Source organism: Cynoglossus semilaevis, chromosome 12 (assembly GCF_000523025.1).
Source record: "Cynoglossus semilaevis isolate Cse_v1.0 chromosome 12, Cse_v1.0, whole genome shotgun sequence".
NCBI lineage: Eukaryota > Metazoa > Chordata > Actinopteri > Pleuronectiformes > Cynoglossidae > Cynoglossus > Cynoglossus semilaevis.
Window position 1 is genome coordinate 14,086,532 of NC_024318.1, and position 21,052 is coordinate 14,107,583.

Below are 21,052 nucleotides of genomic sequence, written 5' to 3' on the forward strand. Positions count from 1 at the left end.
AATCATTCNCCCCCCCTTCTCCTTTCCCTCCTCCACATGGTTTCTATTTCCCATCTCTGGATAAAGTAAACAGTATTAATTCTGGGCCAGCCCTCTGCCATGGACATGTTATTTTCTCCATCCGTAGCTGCAGTGTTGATTCCTGACTCGAACAGATGTCGGGCCTATTACCTTACAGTACTTTATTTCTGGGCGTGGGGAATATTGGACCTGGGCTCTGCTGATCCCACCATGTTCTGGATGTCATTAGGGAGACCACTCAAACATAACAGATGAGCTCATGCAGCCAGTATTAAATGAGTGTCACTCTGAGGGAAGGAGATGTTTATCTTTCTCCTATCTGTAGTGACCCTTTAATATTCTCCATCCCTTCCAGAAACAGGATGTTTCACAGGCAAAGGGAATTCTGAAGTAGCTGATCCTAAATCAGCTGTCACACACTCAGCTCCGCACCAGCTCCATATGGAAGGAGGCCTGGAAACTCCTAATAAACAGGATTTAGGACTCTCTGTTTCTCTTACATTTTTAAATGTATTTTTAGGCCTGAGCAAAAAGAATACTTGAAACATTAAGACATTAGGTCTTAGAACTTTATGTCTGTGTTTTTAAAACCATTTTCTTATTTAAATAGAAATCACATGAATGCAGCACCCTTTTCATGGGTTGCCAGATCTGATGGCCTACATTTTGACATACATATTCTTTTCTTTGCATGTGCTTGTTTTTTTTTCTCTCACACAGACCGGTCCCCAGACATGGATAATTACTCTGAGGAGGATGATGACAGCTACTCATCAGAGCAAGAAGCCAGTGATGATGCAGTTCATGGCCCGGTTAGTACAATGAAAACAACCCACCCAGATATGCACATAAACATAAAGAAAATGTGGGAAAAAATCTTGTACATTTTCTAAATGTTTCACAGCTGTGAGAGAGAAATTTCACATATTTCAAACCTACCCTTTCTCTCGTTTAGGATCTCTACGATGAAGACGACGAGGTCAGGAAGCCCAAAAAGGCTCGGAGGAAAATGATTCGAACCACTTCCATGACCAGGGTTAGTTTTTCCCTTTTTTTTAATGACACGTGGACTTTGGTTCTGGCCAATCATTGACTCTAATATCAACAGGAAGACAAGACTTTGGCGTCTTACAAGCTTTTAGTAGGAAATAACCTCTGTGGTCCATTTGTTGGAGCCATTAGGATGATGTGGATGAGCATGTAAATGAACACTGGGTTCACTGGACTGATTATAATGGTCTTTATATAGAGTGGCTGTGGATCCACCGGACAGTTACTGGGGAACTGATAAGCCCAAGCCCAGCTGTCATGGTTATTTAGTGATGACAGCTACTCTCCTTTTAAAGGCTTGTTTTTATCCTAACACTTTTTTTTCTTTCTCTTTCATTTTCATGTTTCAGCAACCTAACTTCAAACAGAAGTTTGTGGCCCTGCTGAAGAGGTTTAAAGTCACAGACGAGGTGAGTTATGATTGGGCATTCAAGAGATCACGTTTGGTGGAATGCCAGAAAAACTGTGATGGACTGTACAGGGCCCGTCCTCTAACTCAACATTGCCTGGAGCCGCTGCTTCCTTCTGTTATTACGTCCTCTAGTGCGTCAGCTTTAATCCATTATACATACTAATATGGTCTGGAGGCAAGGAAGAACAATCTCTGTATCGACTTGCTAAGCTGCATATTGCTGCATCCATTTTCATGTCCTGGTGTCCGGACGAATTGCAAGAGAGTGAGAGAGAATCACTGGCACGAGAGAGGAACGGACTTTGTTGTAGTACCCAGCTGCTTTTACCTCTGTGTTCATGGATGCATGATTCATACGTTGCCTTCAGCTGCAGATCTGTATTCAGAATCCATTAACGGCCTTATGTATGATGTGAAGTGTTTGTGGATTCTGCATTAAAGCTCCTAATCAGGTCATCGGCAGGACGTCAACCATTTGCGTGCAACAACCCGTAGATGATACTGAATACATAATCCACTGTTTGTTATAATGACAATAACTGCTGTGGGCCCTATAGAAATAATGCCTTCCTGTCTTCTGTCTTAGTGTAAAAAGATTATAGGAAATAATGGATTTGTTTGTTTTTTTTTTCATCTTCCTCCCACTCTGTAGTTGTTATTATCTGTAAACTTTCAACAACTCGGAACTGCCGATGCATTCAGGAGCCTCCGGGCCACCGACATGTCTTTTGTCGAATAATTCTGGAAGCTCCAGGTGGCCTAGTGATCTTTTATCACGTTACCTGTCGCTAATCCCTTTCCTGTGCCTGGGCGGTGTGCAGGGTTACGGCTCTATAAATACCTAGCCAGGAGGTGGACTGTGGACAGACTGTGTTTATCTGCTCCCTGCCAGCCTGTGCTTATGGAGTGGCATTAATCACCTGATTAGTCCACAGGCCCCGGTTTCTGCCGTTTCTATGGAATACATCCCTGCTGCGCTGCTCAGAGATGAAGGCACTCACTTACCGTTTAATTGCCCTGCTTCAAGCCGAGGATGTGTTTGTATCCTGGCCTTTTTTTTCTTTTACAGCTGCCATTGTTCTTGTTCTTTTTTAAGCTCTATTAATCCTGCTGTGATTGGAATTAACACAGGCTGTCTTTCTGACATTTATATCCATAGTCACAATTACAAAGTCTTTGTGATGGTGTTGGGATGTGTTAATGAAGTGTCTATACCAGGGGAGGAAATTGTCTGTGAATGAGTCCCATCTTAGCAGTTTTTTTTTATTGTTTTTTTTTGGGGGGGTTTTTTTGTATGTGCCTATTGGATCATTTTATGTTTTTTTTAATGTTGAAAGTGGCTTTTAACAAACTCTCAGCTATTTCTACTTTAATTGTCATGGAACTTCTGCCTATTTTGAAGGTATTTTGGAGCCAACAATTTAGCTTACTAACAAAAAGGTTTTGTTTTCTTTCCCGTTTATACACTTTTTGGACAAACCCTTAGCTGTTTCTGAGCCAGACTGTTGCTGTTAATAGCAGACCTAATACCTATTGGGTATATGAGAGATTTATTTTCCCAGCTCTTAAAAACTATATGCTAATTTCTGATTCTGTTGTCATCCTAAAACTTTCATGTGATAGTGTATTTACTTTTATTTTATTTATTTACATTTACTTTGCTTAATTTTCTTAATCTCTAGTTAGACTATTTGTATAGTTAACTTTTAACATTTTGCTGACTTATCAGGCCATTTTGTCTATTCCTTACCTTGGACTTTACTGTGTGCCAGGTCTTAGACTCTGACCCAGTAGACCAGACCCAGGAGGTGGAGGAGGATCTGGACTTACTCTATGACAGTCTGGAAGTGTATAACCAGAGTGACAGTGGGCCAGAGATGGAGGACAACGAGAGTGTCCTTAGCACACCTAAACCCAAACTCAAGTATGTCTCAGTTGTCAATCATTCACATTATCCAATGTTAGTGTGAAAACAAAATCATTTTGTCTTTATACGTAACAATATATGTCAAATGTTGCTACCGCTCAGTAAATGAGGTTGTCTGTTTGTTTCCAGACCATTTTTTGAAGGGATGTCTCACTCCAGCTCACAGACAGAAATCGGAAGCATACATAGCCAAAAAAGCCAACAGAGGGAGCTGTCCTGTCCTGTGAGTTCATCACATACAATCTATTAGCAGCCGATCTGCTACGCTGTGAATTTCTGTCTGTCTGTTCCTGGTGAAGTTTTTTTTTGTTCACGGTGTTATGTAACAGGTTTGGTGCTGGTTAGTGTTTAAATACCCGGCACTTCTCTCTGCTTACAGTGAAACATGGATTCCAATAGACATTGATACTGCAGCCCAGTTATTCTAACCATGAGCACAATGTAGCCCACCAACTCCCACCCGAGTAAAAAATGTGGCCTGTGGTCCTAACTAACCCCCACCCCCTTAAAGTCATCCAGTATTTATAGGGTCTGACACTGGATGACCTCTGTACCACAAGCACACACACACACACACACAAATAAACTCGCATGCAGGGGATAAAATGGACATACCAGCCCCTAAGATCCAAGTCAAATTTATAGCTCAGTAGAAAAAGCAAAGACAGGGAGACATTTTTTCCTGATGGAGAAAGAAGAGGGTGCAGTTTATAAATATCTATAAATCCATCTGTTTGTAGTGAAACAGGCCAAATCCTTTTTAGACTACGGCGGCGGTCGTCCTTCATTTCACTTCATAAACATCTTTGGTTGAACTTCATAAACATGTCGGACAAACAAAGGGAAGCTTCTGATCCGACGCTGAAGAGAAATACAGTAGATGTAATGAGGTGCACTTAAGCAGTATAGTTAACCTTGAATGAACGACTGCTTCTATTAAATTTGGAAGGTTAATTCATGTAATAACATGTGCTTTTAAGAAGGGGAACTTGTCTGCCTGGATGAGAGGTCATGACATTTACAGGTCCTGAGAGTAATAATCTTAATTGCAACATCAGGAATTTATAGATTCTAAAAAAATAAAAAAAAACTCTTAGTAAAATACAATAAAATTAAATCCGTCATTTATTTTTGTGCATAAATCTTAAAAGATAAATTACAGCTTCAGCGTTTCCAGTGAAAACATCATTTGTTACCTTTTTCACCTTTTAACAGTCTGGATGATCTGTAACCATTTTTCAACAAATCCATTGAAAAGCATGGCCCTCTGGGCAATGAACTCAGTCAACTCTTGGTTTCCTGCAAAGATTTGATGTATGACTTTTCTTTGCATTATACAGTCTTGTGGAGTCAAGTCAAATCAGTTTTTTATTTGTACAGCCCATATCCATAAAACTGTCTCAGTAAAAACTAGAGTATTCTTATTCTTATTGGAGTGGCCGAATAACCATAATTCAAATGTCTTAATGTCTCAAAGGTCTTAAAGGTCACACACATTCAGCAGAAGTTTTAACCTTTAACCAATATGCACTGATTTCTCTTGAACTGTTCTCCAGAAATGTCTGTTTGATTTGTAACATGTTTGCATTTACTGTACAGAGTGGAGACTTTCTGACCGTGGAGAGATGTAAAACGCAGAGCTCTCGCTATCTAGATGACAGCGTCACAGACACAACCACTGGGGTATGTTTTTAAAAGTTCACTAACTTTCCCTGGGGCATCTCTGTGTCTTTTTTCGTCTGTCCTCTTGTCATGTCCACTCCACTGCCCTCTGCTTCCTATGGTATTTTCCAAAAGAAAAACACACGGAATGAAAGGAAGTTTGAAAGGACAAGCAGAATAAACCATCATCTATGGTGGATCATTATTGTGAGACAAGGCTGCTGTGCAGTTGCTAACTCCTCAGGATGGAGGCAGAGGTGTTTGTTGTTGCCTTTGTTTTGTTGGTCTCACCCTGACCTCCCTCCTCTGACTGCCAGGCAGCCAGTTCAGCTCCCAGGTCCACTAACCTAGTTAAAAATGAAAAGCCTTTGCAGCAGGAGCGGTGTTTCCCCTGCCAAAGAGATCATGACTTTTATCCCATCTGTCATGGTGGGCTTGCATCATTATCTCCAACCTCAACAGCTGAGCTAAATTATTCAGCAGCTCAGCACCTCCACACTTCCTGCTCTTGTAATACTGGCTCCAAACATGAAGATTGCAGAACAGAGCTGAGGCTTTTAGATTAAAATGGACATTTTGCAGGATGATTATTTCACATTTGTGTGATTAACTTTCCCGTCCCTCCTCCTTTTAATCCAGGAGCCAGACACTGATGACAACGGCCCGGCCCTGGGTGAGGTGAGCAGCTGGGATCCAAACACTGAACGGATAACTAGCCCCGTTGGGAAACTCTGCAAGACTGAGTCTCAGAATCACATGTCTCCAAGGTAAATAAATGGCAGAAGGCTTCATCTGGAAGTGTACACATGTTTAGCTTTGCATATTCTGAAGTTACTTGGAGCTTGTTTGAGCTCTTCAATGTTGTCCCTCCTGGCAGTAAAATGGAGAACAAACTGCAGAGACGTACGCGCAGCACCTCCATGAAAGACAGACAAAACTCCAAAGCCCAGAGTGACAGGACCAGCAGCATGGAGAGTGAGTGCTCACCAGACTCGAGACTCATCGCACAGGTGAGCAAAAACAAGCAGGTAAATCATGCTAATGCTTAATATAAAAACCCCTCTTACCCTTCATTATGTCTTCAATTCTAGATACTAGATTATTGAGCAGATTTTCAATTTCCTTTTCCATTTTTAGAAGACAAGATAAATCAGCCCTTTTCATGTTAATGCCTCTCTAGGAAGCTCTTCAAATTATTGTTCTTGGTTAATAAAACAGGCAGATTGTGTTGTTTTCTGCTGTTGAGGTCCATCCATGTCAAGGCTGACTTTACACCAGATCAGTTAAACTTAAACGTATAAACCACATAATCACCTACAGGTGTATGAAGCTACATGTCAAACCTAAATGAATGTTGGCTTGTCTCTGTGTCATAATTTCCACTTCTCTTTTCTGGTCAAGGTTCCGAGGAAGTCTGTGTATGACCAACTGAACCAGATCCTCATCTCTGACGAACGCCTGCCAGAGAGCATCATCCTGATCAACACCATGGAGTGGCAAGGACAGGTGTGTGTGTGTGTTAATACAAAGCAGTATGTCTGTATCCTGAGTATTTTCATTTTTATACCCACTGGTTCCACGTACCATACAGAGATACTATATATATGCAATATAAATTAGCCTTATACTTAGTTAGCACCAACAGAACAGAAACTAAGTGGAGCTTTTAATACCAACACCAGCTTTCCAAATTCCCTATTTTCATGTTTCAGTAATGAACACGGATGTTGGTTAATAAGCAAAATAGTGAAGTGTAAACACCTCATCTGTCCACTGTGTCACTAAACTGAGAAGCTACATTGGCATCTGTGAAAGACTTAGTTGTATAAAAGAAGACGGCACATGTTTTCAAGAACACGTTTGAATATTTGGATGAAGTGTCAACACTGATGCTATTGTTATGGGTTCATCCCGAGTCCAGTGGTGAGTTGAGCCGCATGTTGTTGTTCCTGCATCACCATGCCTCTTCATCTGTCCATCAACTCGTCTTCTCCCTCTCGTGTGTGTCTCTGTGCAGTATGTAGCTGAACTGCTCCATGACCAGAGCCAGCCCATTGTGTCCACCTGCTCTGCTGCTGATGTTCAGGCTGCCTTCAACACCATCGTGACTCGCATCCAGAGATTGTGAGTCGCCCGCATACGCACATACATACCTAAATGCATTCATTCACAAAAAAAACATTGATGGAGTGGTTGGAGCCAGCAGACTGGCTGATCTCGCTGCTCCTTCCTCTGGGTTCATAATGTTTGTGGTGGCTCACTGCCAGAGAATTCCATCTCAACATTGCTCACACTGCTGTAGTAGTGTATGTCTGTTAACCCATTCTATCAATCAATGCGTCTGTTTTTCTCATGAAAAACTGAAGCTCAAATGTTCTCGCTCCTTCTCTGGTTTGATCCATCTGCTAAGCTGCCTTCTCCTCAGTACGTCACGTCAGATTTGGCTGCGCTGCCTCTGTTAAACCAGTTTTCTCTCCGTCAACATGTTTACTCCAGCTGGGGCCATATCGTGTAGAGTCATGCACAACTCTGACTTGGACGTGCTTAGTCGGTGTTGTCACAGTTTCAGGCTGGGTGCAAGATTGTTGCACAGGAGGACAGGTTTTGTTCTTCTTTATTAAAACACATCTCATTATGTACAATCCTAAAAATATATGACAGCAAACTCCATATTGGTGGACAGTGGAAGGAGTGTTCCCTATAAAACAACTCATAGAATCGTAGGAAGGACATCACTCCATTTGACATGTATATGGGAGAGTGTTTATCCCTCATACATGGAGGAGTATTTAGCGATGGGGATGTTGCCCTCTGCTTGCATTCACTCTTTGTCCAGCATCAAAATCACTAGTTCAAAACTATGCAGGTTTGGGTTCACTGTTCATTCGGAATGGACCAAACATATAGATGTGAGTGTAAATGGTTTGTTTGTATATGTGGTCCAGAGATGGACAGGAGAACTGTCTGTCAAGGATGTCACAAAATGTCATAAATAATTCATACACTTTTATTGGCATAAATGCTGCTGGCTATTGCCTCCTTCAAGATACTCTTGCTTCCACTGATATTGGTACAATGAGCATAATACCTAATATCCCATGAGTCATTTCCAGTCCCCATTTTGACGGTCCATCTGATATAAAATTCAAATTTGTTATGATAGTAGTTTTTAAAACCTTCCCACTCCTGGAAACGGGGTGGGAGTGGTTAGCGGATGGTGACAACGTGTACAGTGGGAACAAAAAGGAGGCTAGCAGCCTGTATTTAGCACTAAGTCAAAAATGTTCCACATACTAGCTTGAATCGATTTGTAATGTGTGATTTAAAAGGACATTCAAACAGTGTCAAATGTTATTGTAAATAAACTGTTCTACATACGTAACACTGTGTTTCCACCAGGAAACCCCCTGTTGTGCTGAACTATATCTGTCAGACGCTGAGAATTTTCCCACACTCACTCTCTGACCTCATTTTTAATGATTCACTGCTCTCTCTTAATTACTCATTGCTTTTCTCCTCATTTTTTAAAAAACACATTCAGCTGTAACTGCAACGCGCAGACACCGCCGACCATGAAAGTGGCGGTGGCTGGAGACCAGAGTTACCTTAGCACCATCCTGCGCTTCTTTGTGGAGCAGCTGGCCAACAAGACGCCTGACTGGCTGAGTTACATACGCTTCCTGGTGATTCCCATTGGTACGTCAGCCTTCATGAAGGTTTCACAGTAAAATAAAATAAACGGTCATGTGGAGTCGGCTGGGTTGCATTCATGGACTTTAATCTCTGGCGCAGGTTCTCACCCCCTGGCAAAGTACATGGCCTCGTTTGACAGCAGGTTCAATAGCATCTTTATGGACACCGCGTGGAGGGAGCTGTTCTGCAGGACGGAACGGCCAACCTCAGGTAAGATCCATCGCCGCGACAGCACAGCAGGTCTGCGTGTCTAATGTTCAACCAACTCGAAAATGAAAAGAAAAAGCAGTCAGAGGTCAGGGGCTGATGGATGAGGGGGAGTTGTTTAAACGACAGCCACAGGCTGGCTTTAATGAAGCAAACAGCTCCACATCATGGCTGCACACTTTCACCTGTGTGTCGGCAAGGACCTGAGCAGATTGTTGGAGTGCTTTTAGTTTTTTAGTTTTTTATTTTAGCCATCTGTGTAGCTGAAATGAATGTTATAAATCTTGAATAGGAGATTTTTTAAAACTGTTAATGTCCCTGTGTTGGATTAAGAAAACTGGCTTCATGTGACTCTTTTCTTTGGTACTATAAATTAAATTAATAATTTAAGCAAAGTGTACTATGTTTTGAACAACCCTGTTGTTTATGTTCTTAAAACAGGACTAGCATTGACATTCTCATCAGTATTTGTCTTGTCAGCATTTTCAGCATATGTTCAAAAAAACTTAATTGCTTATAAACCAAATTATTTTTTTCCTCTCGTCTGTTTTGTCTGCTGTTCAGCCCAGATTATTTAACCTAATTTACTCCCTGTAAATACAGGAGTCACTTAATATGTAGATGTATTTAAGCATAAATTACTCCACCCCTGTCACCTGATTTCTGGTTTTTCTTTAATTTCTTTACTGAATAAAACCATACAGGTCTGTATCAAGGAATATGTAAAAAAAAAAAAAATCAACTTGTAAGCACATTACAAGGTCTAAGAACATGTACCTTGCTATTCCCCCCAGGCCTTCAGTTAGATAAAAAATTAAAATTGTGCTTGATATTGTTACATCACTCTGCAGATTTAACACTAACACCCAGCTCCCCAGTCTCTCTTCTCTCTCACTATAATTCAGTGACTTGTGCTTAATAAGTGCACACTCCTGCCTTATGTGAAACCTAGCATTTGCATCACTGGCACCTGTTAGTCAGTCAGACAGGCAGACAGACGACAGGAAACGCATGGTGTTCACAATCTGTCTTCCTGTTCCCCACAGATAACATTGACGTAGCAGGACGAGTGGTTCAGTACCTGGCCGGTGCCAACGTGTCCCACCAGTTCCCCATCTCGGAGGCCATGCTCACCTACAAACAAAAGAGGTAAAGCAACCCTCAGCGTTCTACCTCCACTGCACGTCTGTGCGCTTGCATTTGTATTTCGTATTGCATTTCTATGATCACATGTCTCTGTTGGAGTCTGTTGTGCTGCAGTGCTGAATGTGGCTCTCTACATGACAACTTTATCTAGAACAAAAGCAAATTAAATGTATCTGCTTAGTGCATCGCTTAGACTAAGACATCTTCAGTGAATGACAGTGGAATGCATGGGGCTGCGAGGCCTCTGCATGCCACTGCATATGGTACATACTGTATAAACCATTGGACTCCTGGGTCAGTCATGACACTTGGACATATGAACATTTGGTGGTGAACATGAAAACATGTTTGGAAGCATTTAAGAGAGTTCCAGGGCAGGTAGCTAAAGATGTAGCACTGTTGTGGCTGACTTAAAAAAAAAAAGTTAACTAAACATTTTTTTAATGTTTTGGCTAATGAGAAGATTTTTTGGTCAAACTTTAAGTAATATTTTTTACCTTCTTGTGTAAAATTTGCCTAATGTAACATTAGTTTTTTTCAGTGTTTTGGTTGCCTGTGCTATTTTAATTGTCTGGCTGTAAATAAGTTTTGGAAGAACATTTTTAAGATTAGACTGAATACATTTAGACATCATCTCTCTCTCTCTCTCTCTCATACACACACACACACACAGATTCTCTCCCCCTCTCTTGCATTTATTTGTTCCTGCTAGGTTCGTCCGATCCCTTTTCACCTCATTTTCGCAGTATTTTTTTTTTTAATGTTCGCAGGCTATGAAATACAACACGCAGTTTTAACGCTGTTGCATTCCTTCTTTTCTCCTTCTCCCTCCCCTTTTGATTTGCATTCAAGGAAAAGGAGTTTGTATTTTGATTTTTACATCAGGTATCTAAGTCAACTCTTGTTTGCTTTTGCCCTCCTGGTTTCCCCTCCCTCATTTTGGCCTGGGTTTCCCACTGTGTTTCCACATCTCCCACATCTTACGACTCACACTCTGTCCTCACACCGTCTCAACTGTCTTTGGTTTGATGTGGCCTTGGCTCTGACCCTGTCCTCTGTGTTGTTGCTGTGACATTTTGCCTAACAACCTTCTAACATATTCTGCAAAGTGGAATCCATTGGTTTAATTACTGCTTAATGGGATCAGTGTCATTTACAAACACAAGTTGGTAGACTTTTTTATATATAATACATAAAATAGATTTAAAAATACATAAAAAAGCATTAAGCTTCTATAATATTTTTCATATCTCTTGTCTAAGTGATCTGTTTATTTGAATATATACTTGGCACAAAAATCTGAAACACAGGAAAAACTGTGTTTCCACTTAAAAGGGGCTTGTAGACTTTGACACACAATCATCAAATAAACCTTTTCTTTTTAATGTCTTTTATCTTCTGGCCTTTTTAGATGATATTCAAATCCATCCTTATCTAGTTTTTATACCAACTTTTATCACAAAGTCCATCCACTGTGTTGTTTTTCTAACTTTTTCCAATGATCTACTTGCAGTTTTTTTCAGTCCTAAAGTTTTTTTTCTTTTACTCTTTACGCTTGCAGAAGGTAACTCCACTGATATATTATACAGTATAAAATAAAATGATGATGTAACACAAAACTGGCCCCTAAACCTGCTAAGATTGCTGCGTCTGCACCGGAACAAGCTGCAGCATTGTTTGCCATCATTTTGTATATTGCTGTGTGTGCAGTCTGTTTCACAGGCACGTGAAAGATTAGGAGGGAATCGAGAAAATCATCAGCTGGAGTTAGTGTTAACATTAGTCAACAGTGGCTGGTGTCCTTATTTCTCTGTGTTGAGGAGCAGTTTAAAGTAGTTTTGTGACGACAGAGAAAAGAAACATCGATTACAAACCTCTCTGTTCTAGGACGGCCCGAAAACAAATGGCCAACTTTTTTTGGTTGTAAGGAGCAGTTGTCCCTTTCATCTCATTGTAGCCTGACCCCAAGATGAACTCATTCCACACCAGCCAGTCATGTGCCATTTCCACTGTGATGACAGCTCACGGCACCGTCATCTCTCCTTTTTTGTTTTTGTGTTCAAACCCACCTCTGCTCCCACTCATGGCCTCTTTGTTTTTATTGTCACAGCCCTGACGAGGACTCCTGTCAAAAATTTGTGCCATTTATTGGGGTAAGACTCATTGCAGTTTAGTAGTGGTTGCAGTTTCTGAAGGAAAAGATTAGCTCTTTTTTATTGTTCATTTTTTGTTGTTTTTACAGGTTGTTAAAGTAGGGATTGTGGAGCAAAGTCTGTCAACATCAGGTAAGAAAAAGCTTTATTAGTCAGAGAATTTTTTGTGTGTGTGTGTGTTTATCAGAAAAAAACAAAATCACTAACACTAAGAGCAGCATCTGAATTATCATATTTTCCGGACTATAAGTCGCTCTTCTTTTCATCCTTTGGCTGCCTTTGTGACTTATGCTCAGGTGTGACTTATATATATATAAAAAAAAAAATCACGTTTATTATTTTCACACTGACAGCCACTAGAGGGCACTCTAGGCTTGTGCACGAGTATCTGCTACTCCTGTAAGTCGCACTTTTTTTCATCGTTTGGCTGGTGTCTTATATGTCAGAGCGACAGGAACAAGAAAAAACACAAGAAAACAGCATTAGGTTGAAGTCAGTCACTGCTGGTAACAGACACAAACATTGATGATAAAACTCAAGTGTTTGTTGTTTTACTTGATGGTTGAAGGATCTGGCTTGTACTCGAGGGAGTGCAGTTTATAGTCCCGGTCCAGTGTTGAGCAATTAACAAAAATGTCACTGTCTACTGGGTGCGTTACTGAACTGCAATCAGAGTATAATACTGTAGTACTGAAAAAACAAAAGTCTGAAAAAAAATCTGCTGGGCACTTCCTGTTGAATTAAGTGGTCTCATATTAACTTCCTTGTTCATTGTTTAATTGTTGCATCGATTGATTTCCACACCCCACATCTGTGTTTTCATATTTTATTTCTAAGCTGTTTGCATTGACTTGTTTTCTCTCGATTTCTTTTTTTTTTTAGTTGACTCAGATGATGCAATGGCAGGCAACACCAATATCCTGTCTTCTCCAACACCCCCATCAGCTGGTCTGTATGGGAAGGAGATTGGAGGAACTCCTCCTCAGTCACCCTCTGTGTCCACAGCCCTGTCTGGAGCTGGGTACGACGAGCTTCACCTCATTACTGATATTATAAACACTCCTGTATAAAGTGTCAACCTCAGTTTGTCACGCATGTGTTTTTGAATCAAATGTCACTTCCCCAGTGTTGCTCATAGTTCCCCGCCTCCCTGTGTCAGTTCTCCATGTTCAGGTAATGAGTTGATGGGACTGCAGGTGGACTACTGGACGTGGCAAGGCCCTGAGAAGAAGAAGGAGGGTGAAAAGAGAGACGTGGGGCTAAAGAACACCCTGAAAAGTAATTTCCGTTCTCTGCAAGTCAGCCGTCTCCCCTGCGGAGGAGAACTCACCCCTCCGCCCAGCATGGCCATGACCGTTGTTACCAAGGAGAAGAACAAGAAAGGTACGTTGGGAAAGTCCAAGTCAGATGCACACATGGAAACCAAAGTGACCAGAAGGCTGAGAGTAACACGTTTGCAGGTTGCTGTAAAAGTGGGAGGATTAAAAATGTTATTATTTTGGATTCAGATCCCACATGAGATAATGCAAGAAAACACAGATATAGATCAGTTGTTTAATAGACACAAGCTATGGTACGGTAACAGTAAATGAAGCATCTGCCGTACACTCGGAGGATCGTTAGCATCGTGTTTAAACAGTCCTCCACCGAAAGTTTAAATGTGTGAAATATGAAGCATCTTTTTTCCTCATATACAAAATACATTTTAGGGAAAAATAATTATTTCTAGAATTAATTCTCCTCTTTCTTCTCGCACTACAGTTATTTTTCTCAGCAAGAAGCCCAAGGAGAAAGAGCTGGACTCTAAGAGCCAAGTGATTGACGGTATTAGCAGGTTAATCTGCACTGCCAAGCACCAGCATACGATGCTGAGAGGTGAGAGTATGATTCTACACTGCCACCTGCAGGTGGTGTAAGGATAGTGCTCAGTAATTTTCCATTTACAGCGATGGAACACACCTTATTGTCGCCTTTTTTTATCTTCCAACGGCGAGTTTTTGATTGATTTGGTTCATGTGTTCATCAGGGTCGATTAGTGATCCCTGAAATTCTTGATTTTCCTTTTGAAATGGGTTAGGTGCTTGAATGCCCTGGACATTTATTTACTAGAAAACTAGGTTTGTCCAACAAATTTAATAACAAGAGAATAAATAAAGGAAACATAATATGACTAATTATAAACACACAAATTAGTCTGTATTAGCTAAATATTCTCAATGTTGAAGGTTAGCCAAAATTGCCTTATTGAGCCCTAAATAACTAACAGTCAAGCAGCTGTTTGCTGAGTCTAGAGCTTGAAGCGAGAGGTGCTGGAAAGGTTTGGAAATGTACTTATGAGGTGCTTGTCAGTACTTGAATTTGACCTGGAAGACGTGTGTCAATCCCACCTCATGGATTTAACTGTTCTTCTTTGTCCTCAGTCACTATTGATGGAGTGGAGTGGAATGATGTGAAGTTTTTCCAGCTCGCTGCTCAGTGGCCCACACATGTCAAGCACTTCCCGGTGGGAATCTTTGGTTACACCAAACCCGTGTGACTGGTCACCATCCCACGACCCACCGCCAGACTGTCCACTGCACTTGTCTCAGTCAGAGGCTTCAGAGCTTTAGAGAAGAAGCCAACGGGCCCTGGGGCAGTTAGAGTTTTCCTGTGGAAATCTTAACTGAGTCACCACCATGTTCCATACACCGATTTCATGTCGTCGTTTTTCGATGTTTTCAATGTTGACGTTGGGTGTTGTTGTTGTTGTTTTTTTACACACTACAAAAAAGAACAAGTACTATTTTGTAAGATTTGTGCTATGGCCTCTTGAGGTTTTTTGAGGTTTTTTGACAATTTGCCACATTTCGATAATGGCAGCTGTGTTTGCACTTTGCTTTTTTTTTTGTTACCGACTTATTATTTCTGTGAAATCCTTAACATTTATTGTTACTCTATAGACAATGGAGGAGCGTGTTGGTGACGTGCCGTGGCGTGTGTGCGATCGTTTGAGACGTTTGTTCGAAGTTGGAATATTGCTGTGAATTTTGGGTGGAATCCTCTCTAACTAACTCAGCGCTCCGTTTTCCTACTCGTCCCTTTACTGTCTCACAAACTTTTATAGAAAGGAGCGTAAAGTTATTTTTTATTTGCCTAATTGCTTTTAAGCACATTGTATCTTAAGCAAAAACTAAAAAAAAAAAGGAAAGAAAAAAAAACATGGGCAAGGTATTTTTGAAGGTAGCTATAATGAATGTAGCTATGACACACTTGTATCATGTTAGCTCGTCATCTTACGTAGTGTAAGTACTGGACTTTTTTTAACATCATTGTCAATGTACATACAGGCTGTACAGAAGAAACCACTATAAAGCAGGGTAACGTCACACACACTATGTGTGAACTAAAACTAAATATTTCATCCCCCCATCAGCTGATGCCAAATGTTGTGACGACTGTGTCTCATTTGTTTCAAGGTCCTGGGTGGTTTATTCACATTTATACAAGTGTGTTGTAATTGGGACATTTTTGGGGAGCATGGGAAGGGGGGGGTAAACATGTCCACTCCATATGAAGCTCTGACATCCTGGGTGTCTCTCAAACCCACAGTAACTTTGCAAATAAATGTCAGAGTACTCCTAATGTGCAGTGATGTGCCAAAGTTGGGTTTGGTTTGGTTTGACGCGGACAAGTATAGTATTTGTTACTACAGATCTATTTAACCTATTTTTGGTCACTGTGGAGATCAGTATTAAGATTATACTCTATACATATATACAGTAATGTGCAAAGTCTTGGCTAACAATAGTTTTGTTGTCTTAGCAACGTTTCAATTAATATATTTTTTTTGTGTGTGACCAAAAAATACAGAAACAATGCTCACAAAAAACATGTTCTTTACAAAGATTCAACATAAATTTTAGGGAGCGGTTTCTATATGGAAGTATAAGCAGTAGGCATGTAGATGGACTTTCGATCCGATAGCAAGTTGGGCTATAACTCGATCCCATCTTTTCTCTACTCTACTTTTATCAGTTATATACCATGTATATTGTTCTTGGTTGAAACAGCACTTCATCTGATTTTGAAAACACTATTTCTCTCTGTCTTTTTGTTTTGATTGGTTCCACAAAACCCAGTCTGACTCGTCATAAGATTACTCATGTAGTTAAAAAGTCCAGATCACACACTCAACACTGGCAGGATTAGGAACTGATCCACAAAGTGGGTTCTGTCATTGGGTCGCAGTTCACTTAAACAGATACAAAAGAAAAAGTGATAATGATCCACTTTGGGAAGTTGACATCAACCTAACCTACATCTACTTATTTAGCAACTTCCAGTCCAGACCAGGTCCAAGTTAGATCTGGTCTGCATTGTGGGTTTCCTGTCTGTTCAAGCCAATGCTTGGACTAAATTCATCACATGGTCCATTCAGAAGGCCATCGCATCACAGTGAATCCAAATTAGGAGTCAGTTTGCTTCCTGAGTGTGTTTCTTCTCAATTTTGGCCCAATCTTTCAACCACAAGCCGTTCTTATTCAAGACTTGGATTGAATCAGGATCATCCTGGCGTAATTGACCAGAGAATGATCCAGGTCTTTGCTGGACTCCTTTCAGCTTTTCAGTGAAAAGACTGAAAACTTCAAATTAGATTAAAACATTTTCAACTTGTTTTTCTTCTGTGTCTTTGACTTGTCCTGATGCTTGATATGACTTTAGAAGCCAAAACGACTGTGAGCATACTTTCTGTATTTTCTGGTTGTTAACATTGTCATCAATAGCATTGCCAAAAAAAATGCAAATCCAGCATCAATGTGGATGCTCAACATTGAACCATCAACTTATCAACAGTACATGTGCATAAGTGTGGGTCTAGTGTACTTCCTAACTAACTGCTCTTCCCTTTAATACAGTTGCATCATGGCTAGACATGCAAAAACGTAGAACCCAAACCTGAAACTACTCTAACGTTGGTCGGCCATTCAGTCAGTATTGTGTTTTAAAGGAACTGATTCATTGGAAACGTGCTTCAACAGTTAACAGTATTGTTGAGCGCAATGCAAAGTATTGAACTGCTTTGGAAAATGATGACTCAGCGTGTTGAGTCTCGCTGATGTCCAAGTCACTGCCTGTGTATGTCTGTGTGTATGAGTGTGTGTCGGTGTGCTACATGTTTAAGGTACTCCCTGAATGGGGTTGTGTGTGAGTGGGGGGTTTTTTTGCAAGAGGAATCCTTCAGACTAAGGGCCTTATGTATGACTTTGTTGTTGCTTTTCTACTTCGTTCAAGACGTACATGCTTTCCAGCAAACTGGCTTTTTGGAGAGAAAAGAAAAAGTAAACGTTGTATATAAAAATATACAAGATATACTATTGTGAATTTTCAAACCCCTCACCCCCATGAATTAAAAGCACAAATAGCTTTGTCCTTTCTCGTCATAAATACCAAATATACTTTACAGAGCTTGTGACTATGAAGTTGACGTGTACAATGTAAACACTAGAGAGTTGTTGGTTATTTCTCCTACATTTCCCTCACTTTGTGATGCACTTTCATGTGGTTTTTGTTTTGCCACTTGTCTAAGAACTTATGTTGCAGCTGCCACTGTGTGTCTGCCCATAAACATCCAGTTGTTTTTCATATTTACAGCCTCTTTTTGAAAGGTTGAGGCCTTTCGGTAATCAGACGATCAAGTAACCCCAACGTATTTTACTCTAGGGCTGAATGGTGCTCACAGGGGCACTGTTGTTTGAGGGAATCTGTCATGTGACTTAGCCTTTTAAATCAAAATTGAGCTAAAATGACGACAAGTGGAATTCAATATGTTTGACCTCATTTTCTTCCTAATGTTTTTGCCCCTCCATTAGAGGTAGCATGGGGGCATTTGTACAAGGCCGGATCAATGAGCAGGCATCGCCTATTTTTCACCATGTTTTCAGCACTGCAAAAAAAAAAAAAAAACAACAAAAAAAACAACTGAACATCCTTGTTAAAAATTATCGTTGATGGTCAAACTACATGCCGTCTCATTGTTCCTGTTACTTGAAATGCCACCCAGTGTCTTTGCACATACCCTATTTTAAGACATGACAGTATTTTTAAATTTTACCACTAAAAGTTACTCTGCATGTGTTACAATATGTACATATGTTTTGGATTTTTATATTGTTTCTTGTTTATTTCCATGCTCTCACAAGCAATTGTGTTTAATAAAATTTTTAATCTTCTGTACAAACAATTTGTCTTTATTTGTATTTTCCTGGATGATTGAGGGAACAAATGAAATGTAACCAAGTCCGGTCCAGACTCCTGCTCACTGCCCTGTGATTGAAGGCAGGTTGACGTAATTCTTCATTGCAGGCAACGGTTTAATCTTGCGTCCTGCCCAGCCTCCTTTCCTCTGCCACCGGCCACTTGAAGGGCGAATACCTAAATGACGATTATGACCGGCTTTGCCAATGATCCGTTTGTTGTGGTCAATGTTGGACACACGTCCCACCGTTACCATGCAGTTTTCCAGGACCTGGGTATGTTGGAGAAGCATTTTTTTTTAAGTTGACAGAAAGGAATATAGTATTTCTCAGCTCCTATGAGTGTCATAATGTTGATGAGCTCACCTGAACCTGTTGCTTGGAAGGAAGTTGAACAATTGCTGTTCCGTTCACTTTACGGAGCAGAATACCACTTGTCCCTGCAAAGAAATAAAACATTACTGTATCTGCTTTGGAAAAGTCATTTTAATGATGATGAATTTTACAGCTACACCGGACATTTAGCAGAACCACAACCTAGTGATCCCAGTACTAGATTCATGCACTTCAGTGTCACAATCTATTACAAAAGCCATTCTTGTCGATATGAATTACATTTACCTGGTGAAGTGTAGAAATGGTGATTGTGGCTGTATTAACTCACCATTCAATAATAATTTTGCCTGTTCTACGATAGATGATGTTCCCAAATTAATGACACAATTTAATTTTCATTAATCTAAGGTGGCCGGTCTATTAGTCAACCAAAATAATCATCACTTTGTCTGTACATTAGCATCAACAGACTCCATAAAGCCCCTCGTTAAAATACTAACAAGAGGGATAAAAGCTAATAAAATCTTACCTGCAGCTCTTATAAATTGTGCTCCCTTCCCTGGTTCAGTCTCCAGGTTGTTCACTAGTGTCCCCACAGGAAGTGCTCCCAGTGGGTGGGCATCGCCTTCCTTTGCTAATACTGTGAGGTCAAGTCAAAGCACATGTTTTTATTTTTTTTTTCAGTAAAATCTCTAATGTTAAAATACACGCAGTGTAGAATTATCTCACACCTGCCATGCGTCCAATAACTCCAGATGTTTTGATCATATCTCCAGACTCCATGTTCTCTGTAGCAATGATCCACCTTTTACGGTTACCTCCTGCCACTAAGGCAATGCCAGCTGACCTGTGCAAAGACATTGATGATCAGTAATGACCCACTGCATTTGGTCTGTATTTCTTTACTGGGAAAGATGTCAAGTTGGTCTGACCTGCAGGGATCGTATCTAACTTCCACAACCTTCTCCTCAAATGGCTTGTCCTCTTTGCCTTCTTCATAGCGGAGTCTCTGGAAGTCTACCCATCTGTACCTTTGCTTATGGCCACCACCAATACCATGTACTCGTATCCTTCCTTAAATCGTGAAGAGAAGAACAAACTATTATCCTTAAAACTTGGTGGTGATATCTTTAGTTACTTACTACTGTACTTTCATAAGCTTTTTCTAAGTATTTCCTAGAAATTAGAGAGCAAATTGTAACATAAATAAGAAGAACATTTGCTGTTTCTGTCCATTTCCCCTAAGATTTACATTCACATAATTTGCTGAATATACTGTACTGTGCTGAAAATTGTCTGAAGGTTTTAATGGTTAGTCTATTTAAGTTACATGACGTTTAGGGGAGGGTAGATAATTTCATTTGCACACTATTAATATTCCAATCCATTTTGTTTTATTTGCCACATCCTTTACCCGTGTGATCGCGGCCGCCTGTCTTCTTCATTCCTATAGGTCTGATGGTGTACTTCTCCATCTTCTTCCAGTTTTTCCTATTCTGCTCCAGAGGGACAGTGGTGAGGAATCCTCTGCATTGAACTATTGTGGTGGGCATTTGAGCTCCCAGCTTACGTTGTACAGCTGCCTATTTAAACGAGAGCGAAAAAAGCTAGTACATGTAGTATAAGTACAGGGAATGATTATGGTTTACTTAGAGAGAATGTTTACCTGCGAGGACAGCAGTGTATGCTGTGAGATGGTCAGAGAGCGAAGAGCTCGGGTCAAACACGAGAGCGACATCGCGTCCTACTGACGGATTTCACACGTTTTTGCTCTCTTTTTCTAAATCAAAATAACATTTAAATGAAATTTATGTTAAAACTGTTGTTATACCAGTAACTACATAAACATGTCATTAGAAGTACCAACACCACATTCTACAGTACTATCCAGGATAACTCGACAGTGCTCAGAAGCTAAAGCTAACTCAGCCCGGATTAATCAGGTAATAACTGAACTTTGATAAATTAGCTTGATCTGTAACTAGGTAGTTATAATAGTGTTTATCAGCAATGTGTTTTTGTTTGACAATAACAAGAAACTCACATTTAACTATGTATATCTTCAGTGTTTCATTCTAAGGTTCTTGTCGCTGTCCTTCACAGTCTTGCATGCCGCGTCGCTTATTGATGACGTAGAGCTAATTTCTACATTTTTCCGACATTTTGATATATAATAAAAATGAATGACTTTCTATAGAAGCGTTCAGAACAA

General features: G+C 40.3%; 2 protein-coding genes across 8 annotated transcripts in view; one reads left to right on the top strand and one right to left on the bottom strand.

Annotated features, from left to right (window-relative positions):
- LOC103387600 (phosphofurin acidic cluster sorting protein 2-like) overlaps window positions 1-18,214 on the top strand; it is a 42,510-nt gene extending 24,296 nt beyond the window's left edge. The window contains exons 6-25 of one of the 7 annotated variants that reach the window (XM_025061063.1): window positions 742-833; window positions 977-1,057; window positions 1,422-1,481; window positions 3,256-3,407; window positions 3,540-3,633; window positions 5,010-5,093; window positions 5,712-5,839; window positions 5,950-6,100; window positions 6,474-6,578; window positions 7,090-7,196; window positions 8,614-8,768; window positions 8,865-8,975; window positions 10,019-10,121; window positions 10,971-11,003; window positions 12,229-12,271; window positions 12,361-12,403; window positions 13,154-13,292; window positions 13,398-13,654; window positions 14,033-14,146; window positions 14,692-18,214. In XM_025061063.1, the coding sequence (XP_024916831.1) occupies window positions 742-833; window positions 977-1,057; window positions 1,422-1,481; window positions 3,256-3,407; window positions 3,540-3,633; window positions 5,010-5,093; window positions 5,712-5,839; window positions 5,950-6,100; window positions 6,474-6,578; window positions 7,090-7,196; window positions 8,614-8,768; window positions 8,865-8,975; window positions 10,019-10,121; window positions 10,971-11,003; window positions 12,229-12,271; window positions 12,361-12,403; window positions 13,154-13,292; window positions 13,398-13,654; window positions 14,033-14,146; window positions 14,692-14,807 (2,168 nt within the window). In that variant the 3' untranslated portion in view covers window positions 14,808-18,214. The remainder of the gene's footprint in view (window positions 1-741; window positions 834-976; window positions 1,058-1,421; window positions 1,482-3,255; window positions 3,408-3,539; window positions 3,634-5,009; window positions 5,094-5,711; window positions 5,840-5,949; window positions 6,101-6,473; window positions 6,579-7,089; window positions 7,197-8,613; window positions 8,769-8,864; window positions 8,976-10,018; window positions 10,122-10,970; window positions 11,004-12,228; window positions 12,272-12,360; window positions 12,404-13,153; window positions 13,293-13,397; window positions 13,655-14,032; window positions 14,147-14,691) is intronic. The other 6 variants (XM_017037094.2, XM_025061065.1, XM_025061067.1 and 3 more) reach the window with 6 other exon arrangements.
- On the bottom strand, window positions 17,825-21,008 carry mrpl2 (mitochondrial ribosomal protein L2). The gene is made up of 8 exons (XM_008322320.2): window positions 20,885-21,008; window positions 20,507-20,620; window positions 20,255-20,423; window positions 19,773-19,914; window positions 19,572-19,687; window positions 19,370-19,480; window positions 18,871-18,944; window positions 17,825-18,776 (listed from the first exon to the last, which is right to left on the bottom strand). The coding sequence occupies exons 2-8, from the start codon at window positions 20,576-20,578 to the stop codon at window positions 18,567-18,569; spliced, it is 894 nt and encodes a 297-aa protein (XP_008320542.1). The 5' UTR covers window positions 20,579-20,620; window positions 20,885-21,008; the 3' UTR covers window positions 17,825-18,566.
- Window positions 21,009-21,052: the final 44 nt, after the last annotated feature.

Coding starts and splice junctions, on each gene's coding strand:
- mrpl2 (XM_008322320.2), bottom strand. CDS start 20,578: ATGTCGCTCTCGTGTTTGACCCGAGCTCTTCGCTCTCTGACCATCTCA. Junction 19,915..20,254: donor AGGCGGCCGCGATCACACGG/GTAAAGGATGTG, acceptor TCACGATTTAAG/GAAGGATACGAGTACATGGT. Junction 18,777..18,870: donor CTTCCAAGCAACAGGTTCAG/GTGAGCTCATCA, acceptor CAACATACCCAG/GTCCTGGAAAACTGCATGGT.